This window comes from Neoarius graeffei, chromosome 8 (assembly GCF_027579695.1).
Source record: "Neoarius graeffei isolate fNeoGra1 chromosome 8, fNeoGra1.pri, whole genome shotgun sequence".
Taxonomy (NCBI): Eukaryota; Metazoa; Chordata; class Actinopteri; order Siluriformes; family Ariidae; genus Neoarius; species Neoarius graeffei.
Window position 1 is genome coordinate 8747650 of NC_083576.1, and position 7768 is coordinate 8755417.

The 7768-nt window shown below is 47.6% G+C and overlaps 1 protein-coding gene across 1 annotated transcript; it reads right to left on the reverse strand.

The window, feature by feature from the left end:
- Positions 1 to 505: 505 nt before the first annotated feature.
- On the reverse strand, positions 506 to 7485 carry LOC132890366 (uncharacterized). Its single transcript, XM_060927173.1, has 6 exons — positions 7482 to 7485; positions 1602 to 1982; positions 1300 to 1416; positions 1107 to 1202; positions 987 to 1030; positions 506 to 652 (listed from the first exon to the last, which is right to left on the reverse strand). Exons 1-6 carry the CDS (start codon positions 7483 to 7485, stop codon positions 506 to 508), a joined length of 789 nt encoding a protein of 262 aa, XP_060783156.1.
- Between the last annotated feature and the right edge of the window lie 283 nt (positions 7486 to 7768).

A 7768-nucleotide genomic window follows, 5' to 3' on the forward strand; every position in this document is an offset into this window, starting at 1 on the left:
TAATGGACAAGAAAAAAAATAATAAAAATATGAGTTGGCAAAAAATAAATATTCGGACTTCATTTCAACTTTGAAGAAAAGTAAAATCAGCTGTGGAAACATTTTCTTGCTCAGTAGAAAAAAATAAAGTCTGAAGGGGATAAAGAACGTTTAGTAAGAGTGAATAAAAATATCATGATTACGGGCAAATTTATTTAATATGTATTATTATGCAATTATTGTGAACAAATTTAAATATTATCAGCTTTTGTTGTTGTTGATGTTGTTTTTTCTTTTCTTTTTGTATTTTCACCAAATACAGTCATTTTGCTTCTAGAAATCCGTTCATCAGTCAGCAGATCAATTATCTGTCCAGCTGAAACGAGCAAAAATATTTTACAATAGTTTAATAATCTTTGAGGGATTATAAGCTTGTAATGAAAAATATGGAATAAATTTACACACAGTCGAGATATTTAACCTGCTAAAACATTTTCACTGCTTCTGCCATGTGTTTCTCCGTTTATTATGAATCATTTATGTTACAGCGTGCAGTTTTATTCACATCAGCGTACACACACTCATCTGATGAACCAGATTTCTTTGTTTCAGCTTTGGGTTTCCTCTTAGAGAAATGCACAGCTGCATAATTCAGTGTTTCAGCTTCAGATTCCTTTAAAAATATTAAGAATAAAGCAAAAACAAAATAAGAATTTCAGCTCACAGTAAAAACCAGACAATCTGTGGAACTGCACGATACACACTCACTACACAGTTAATGTTCATCAACATTAAACATAAAAGCTGGGGATTGTTGTGAAATCTGATCAAACTGACTGTATAAATGACATCGAGAACATTATCAGGAAAAATATCTGAATGGAGCAACATTTCACATGTAGACTAATGAGTAAATAAAGGAGACATAGTGATATCTACATTAAAAACAACAAGATTAAAATATAGAGTATATAATAGAATAAAAACCAGTGCTATTTTTATTGCACACGTACCTGATTCATTCCTGGAGAATTTTCTACAGAAGCGTTTACTATTAATACAGAAACACACATTAGTGTCTTTGATAGGAATAAAAGTCACTGGAATTTTTATCTGATCACAGAAACACTTACTTTTATCCCATTTTCTTCTCCTCAGTATGAAATAAATGAGACAGAAAATCAGAAGCACACACAAACCCAAAGCCGTTCCCAAACCGAGCACTGAGGAGTGGAGAGATCTGGTCACTTCTGAGAATGTTATTTCACTATATTATGAATTAAGGATGATTAATTAATAGTGAATTATCAGGCATCTGACCTGTTTTCTCTTGTGTGTTCATGTTCGTGCTGTTTCCATGCAGTGTTGGTTCACAGCCCACTGAATTATCACCCAGAGCTGGTTTAGATGTTTCTGATTCAATAGTAACATGTTCACCTGGAAACATTTATCATCATTCACTGACTAAAAGTCTGTAACTCAGTGTAGTTGAAGAAGAAAACACAGTGAACATTTCACTACTTCAGGATTATTTGTCTTCCAGGTTGAACATGTTAATGATAATAAGGAAAAATATCACGACATTATACCAGGAGTTTAAGAAAGTTTAGTGGAAATCCTACCTTTAATTTTTAAATAAGTTCCATTTCCAAACACAAGGTTGGGTGTCGTCAGTGCACAGTAGTACATGGCTTCATCAGAATGAAAGGTGTTTAAAAATTTAATATTGAAGCAGTTCGGAGATCTTTCTATTTGGAAACGTGACTTTTGGGATTCATTGTAAAATGTTTCTCCCCCACTTTTATACACCGTGACTATAATCTGAGGTTTTTGTCTGTTCGGTTGCTTAAACCAGGCGATTATCCCAATTACATTTTCAGAAATACAACACTGCAGAGTCGCCGAGTCTCCGATATCCACACTGAGCTCTTTATCAGGCTGATAAACTCCTGACTCTGTGAGGGATTGTGCAGCAACCCAGCGTCTACCAGGTTGGACTGGATCTAGAAAAAAAAACACATTAATTAAGTAATGAATACATTTCTTAAACCAATAAATATAAAATGTTATTAAAAATCACATCAGGAGATCCTTCAACATAAACAGCTTCACAAAGTTGTTAGGGTTTTGCTGGGATTCGAACCTGGTTCGTTGGTGTGATAATCCAGCAAACCCCCACTAGGCCACCAGGGGGATGACTCAAATGCAGAGGCGTGAGGCGGAAGTAGAAAAAGAATCAAAAGGTTTATTTAAACTATATACACTATATACAGGGCAAAACAAAAGACAAAAAAAACCAAAGAGTATAATCCAAAAGAAAAGCAAAGTGCAAAAATACAAAAGCTAAGAAGATCAAAAAACACAGTACAAAGGAAACTGGAGATAAACATAACAGCACAAAGACTCCGTGACAAGAGGACTGAACTCAGGGGTATAAATAGACAAACTAATTAAGGACACAGGTGAAGATAATTAGGCAATTAACACAAACACAAAACACAGGAACAGTGACGGCCTCTAGAGGCCAAAATAAACACGACAAGAAAAGGAAATAACAGCGGCCTCTAGAGGCCAAAACAGTCCTAGTCCTAACAGGACCCCCCCCTCTAGGAGCGTCTCCTGACGTTCCCAGGGCGATCCGGATGGGCCGAATGGAAGTCCCGACATAGTTCTTTATCAAGGACATCCCGAGCAGGAACCCAGCAGCGCTCCTCAGGACCATAGCCCTCCCAGTCCACCAGATATTGCAACCCGCCGCGGACCCGGCGGGAGTCAAGCAGGCGATTCACAGTGAACACAGTCTGCCCCTGGAAGATGCGGGGGGGTGGGGGGTTCCTAGGGGCAGGGGCATACGTAGACGTCAGTACGGGCCGTAACAGGGAAACATGGAAAGTGGGGTTGATCCTCAGAGTCCGGGGCAACTGGAGCCGGTAGGAGACAGGGTTCACCCTGCGCACCACCTTGAAGGGGCCAATGTAGCGAGGAGCAAGCTTGCGGTTCTCCACCCGCAGTGGAAGGTCCTTAGTGGACAGCCAAACACGCTGCCCAGGGCGGAAAGTGTGTGCAGGTCTTCTATGGCGGTTGGCCTGAGTCTGGTTGGTTCTGGAGGTCTGTATGAGGGTCTTCCTGACCTTGCTCCAGGTCTTGCGACACCGTCTCACATATTGGTTGACCGAGGGCACCCCCGCGTCCTCCTCCTGGTCCGGGAACAGAGGTGGCTGGAACCCGAATTGGCACTGGAATGGCGACAGCTTGGTGGCCGATGACTGCAGGGTGTTGTGGGCGTACTCCGCCCATGGCAGCCAGGTGCTCCACGATGTCGGGTTATCCATAGCCAGGCCTCGCAGGGTGGTTTCCAGGTCCTGGTTGAGCCTCTCCGTCTGACCATTGGACTGTGGGTGAAACCCAGAGGAGAGGCTGGCAGTGGCTCCGATGACCTTGCAGAACCCGTGCCACACTCGGGAGGAGAACTGGGGCCCTCGGTCTGAGACGATGTCCTGTGGAAGACCAAAGACTCGGAAGACATGATTAAACAAAAGTTTCGCAGTTTCAAGAGCAGAGGGGAGTTTGCACAGTGGTATGAAGCGGCAGGCCTTGGAGAATCTGTCAACTAAGACCAAAATGACCGTGTTACCTTGTGACTCAGGGAGACCCGTGATAAAGTCGACTGCCACGTGGGACCAGGGACGCCGGGGAATGGTCAGAGGATGCAGGAGACCCTGGGGACGCTGTCGTGGGTTCTTGGTTCTGGTGCAAACCTCACAGGACAGGACAAATGACCTTACTTCCTTCTCCATGTTAGGCCACCAGAAGCGTCTTTTCAGGAAGTCCAGGGTCCTCCGAGCTCCCGGGTGGGCGGTGAGAGGGGAAGAGTGACCCCACTGGAGAACCTTGGCCCGGGCTTGATGTGGGACGTACAAGAGGCCTGGTGGCCCCGTCCCAGGACCGGGGTCCTGGCGTTGGGCTCGTCGGACAGCCTCCTCAATACCCCAGCGGACAGGGGCCACAATCCGGGACACAGGGATAATAGGCCCGACTTCATTCTCCCTGTTAGTGGCAGAGAACAGTCTGGACAGTGCGTCAGGTTTGGTGTTCTTGGAGCCGGGGCGGTATGAGAGGGTGAAGTCAAACCGACTGAAAAACAGGGCCCACCTAGCCTGTCGAGGGTTCAGTCTCTTGGCTTGCTGGAGGTACTCCAGGTTCTTGTGGTCAGTCCAAACCAGGAATGGATGTTGTGCTCCCTCCAGCCAGTGCCTCCACTCCTCAAGGGCCAGTTTGACCGCTAGCAGTTCTCGATCCCCCACATCGTACCGGGACTCAGCAGGACTCAGGCGGTGGGAGAAGTAAGCGCAGGGGTGCAGCTTTCCTTCCGAACGTTGAGAGAGCACCGCGCCGACACCACTGTCCGAGGCGTCCACCTCCACGATGAATGGTTGGGAGGTGTCCGGGAGAACCAGAATGGGTGCCGTGCAGAAGCGGTCCTTGAGGTCTTTGAACGCCTTTTCTGCCTGAGGAGACCAGCCATAAGATCCACCTGTCCCTTTGGTGAGGTCTGACATGGGTGCTGCCACAGAACTGAAGTTCCTGATGAACTTGCGGTAGAAGTTAGCGAATCCTAAGAACCGCTGAACCTCCTTAACGGACTTGGGAGTAGGCCAGTCCCGGACGGCCAGGGTCTTGGCAGGGTCCATTTGGAGTTGGCCTGTCCGTACAATAAATCCCAGAAAGGAGACCTCGGGAACATGAAATTCGCATTTCTGGGCCTTGGCGAACAGATTGTTCTGTAGCAGCCTCTGGAGAACCTGGCGGACATGGTGGCGGTGCTCCTGCACGGTCTTGGAAAAGATAAGGATGTCGTCGAGGTAGACAAAAACGTATAGGTTAATCATGTCCCTTAAGACGTCGTTGATTAGGGCCTGAAAAACAGCTGGTGCGTTGGTGAGTCCGAAGGGCATCACCTGGTATTCGTAGTGCCCAGACGGGGTGTTAAAGGCAGTCTTCCACTCGTCTCCCTGTCGGATACGGATGAGGTGGTATGCGTTCCGTAGGTCCAACTTGGTGAAGACGGTGGCGCCTTGGAGCAGGTCGAAAGCTGTGGACATCAGCGGAAGGGGATATCGGTTGCGCACAGTGATCTTATTCAGGCCCCTGTAATCAATACATGGTCGGAGCCCCCCATCCTTCTTGCCGACAAAGAAGAAGCCGGCTCCAGCAGGTGAAGTGGAGGGTCGAATAAACCCAGAGACCAGGGCATCTTTGAGGTATTCCTCCATGGCCTTGCGTTCTGGCTGAGAGAGTGAAAACAGTCTGCCACGAGGAGGGGTAGTCCCAGGGAGCAAGTCGATGGCACAGTCGTAGGCCCGGTGCGGAGGAAGAACGGCGGCCCTGCTCTTGCTGAATACCTCCTTGAGATCCCAGTACTCTGTGGGAACTTGAGATAACTCGGTGAGATCAGGGGGCTCGGCAGGAGACACAGGAGAGCTAGAGAGCAGACAAGAGGCATGGCATGCAGGGCCCCATTCCACAACCTGGCTTGTTACCCAGTCTATGCGAGGGTTGTGGCGAGTAAGCCAAGGAAGGCCTAGAATAACTGGGAACTCAGGTGAAGGAATCAGGTGCAGGGATATTTCTTCCTTGTGACCTTGAGACTGGAGGAAAACTGGAGAAGTAACTTGGGTGACTCTTCCATCACCTAATGCTTGGCCATCGAGGGCAGACACAGACAGTGGGACTTCAAGAGGTGCAGTCGGAATATTGATGCTTTGGGCGAAGTGAATATCCATAAAGTTCCCAGCCGCCCCTGAGTCTATCAAAGCTTGACAAGAGTGGACAGACTCACCCCAGGAGATGGAGACCGGGATGTAGATTCCTTGGCCAGGGAGTCCGGGAGAGAGGGTAGGCCCCGTCACAACCCTCCCTCGGCTGGACGGGGCGGTCCTTTTCCCAAGAGTTCGGGACATGATGCTCGGAAGTGACCAGGCTTGCCACAGTAGATGCAGCACTTGTCCCTCCTTCTGCGCTCCCTCTCAGATGCGGAGAGGCGAGTACGACCCACTTGCATGGGTTCTGGACAGTCACTGAAGGAGGTAGACGGTCTCCAGGTAGAGGTAGGGAGGCTGGGGGGGCTCAAGGCTTGGTGGCGTTCTCTCATCCTGTTGTCCAGACGAATAGCATGTGAGATGAGGGTTTCGAGGTCACTTGGGCATCCAATAGAGGCCAGACCGTCCTTGATGGGGTCAGACAGACCATGGTGGAAGGCTGACACCAGGGCAGTCTCGTTCCATCCACTTACTGCTGCGAGTGTTCGGAACGAGATGGCGTAATCTGCGACGCTTCCTCCTTGCCGGATGGACATGAGCTTTCGGGCTGCGTCGGTACTGATGTCTGCCTGATCGAAGACCCGAAGCATCTCTTCAGAAAACAGCTGGAAATCAAAGCACTCAGGTCCCTGTCTTTGCCAGATAGCAGTAGCCCAGGCTCGCGCCTTACCAGCTAATAAGGTGATCACAAAGGCAATCTTGCGGCGATCCGTAGTGTAGGTGGTAGGCTGAAGCTCAAAGGTGAGTTGACACTGGGTAAGGAACTCTCGGCACTCACTGTGCTTGCCGTCATACCTCTGTGGTGCAGGAAGGCTGGGTTCGCGAGGTGAAGAAGGCAGCATTGCAGGAGGCACTGGAGCAGGAGTGGGAGCTGGATCAGGAGCAGGAACTGGATCAGGAGCAGGAGATGCAGGCAGAGATGTCAGCTGTGCCAGGGTTTTCCCAATTTGCTGAAGCAGTTCCTCGTGGCGAGCGAGGGCCTCACGTTGGCTGGTGAGCGTACGTCCATGAGCGTCCATGGTCGCTCCGAAGCGTGTCAAAGCTGCCATAATTCCCTGAAGGTTGGCCGGGTAGACAGTTGAAGCAGCCTCTGCTGAGTCGGTCATGACAGAGTCTTTCTGTTAGGGTTTTGCTGGGATTCGAACCTGGTTCGTTGGTGTGATAATCCAGCAAACCCCCACTAGGCCACCAGGGGGATGACTCAAATGCAGAGGCGTGAGGCGGAAGTAGAAAAAGAATCAAAAGGTTTATTTAAACTATATACACTATATACAGGGCAAAACAAAAGACAAAAAAAACCAAAGAGTATAATCCAAAAGAAAAGCAAAGTGCAAAAATACAAAAGCTAAGAAGATCAAAAAACACAGTACAAAGGAAACTGGAGATAAACATAACAGCACAAAGACTCCGTGACAAGAGGACTGAACTCAGGGGTATAAATAGACAAACTAATTAAGGACACAGGTGAAGATAATTAGGCAATTAACACAAACACAAAACACAGGAACAGTGACGGCCTCTAGAGGCCAAAATAAACACGACAAGAAAAGGAAATAACAGCGGCCTCTAGAGGCCAAAACAGTCCTAGTCCTAACAAAAGTGTTTGAGAGTAATCAGCTCAATCGACTTTATTTTTTTTAAGTCTATGAAACTAGATGTGAATAATTGACTCATATTACTTACACATGGTGCTGAAGATCAAAATTAAAATCCACAAACAAGTCATTTTTCATTTCTTCGTACCTCTACAGTGTTTGTATCTCATTTATGAACAGAATATGAATGCACTTGAAGCAGGGTTTGGATTTATATTTATACTCCAGGCGCTCTGTACTGAACACGCCCCAGAATATGACGTGATTGGGTGTCGTAAAAAAAAGACATGATCAGTGAGCACATGATATTCTGATCTGCCTACATCGACCCCACATTGTTCCATATTTGTGTTTTGGTGTTGCACAGTGAGGTCT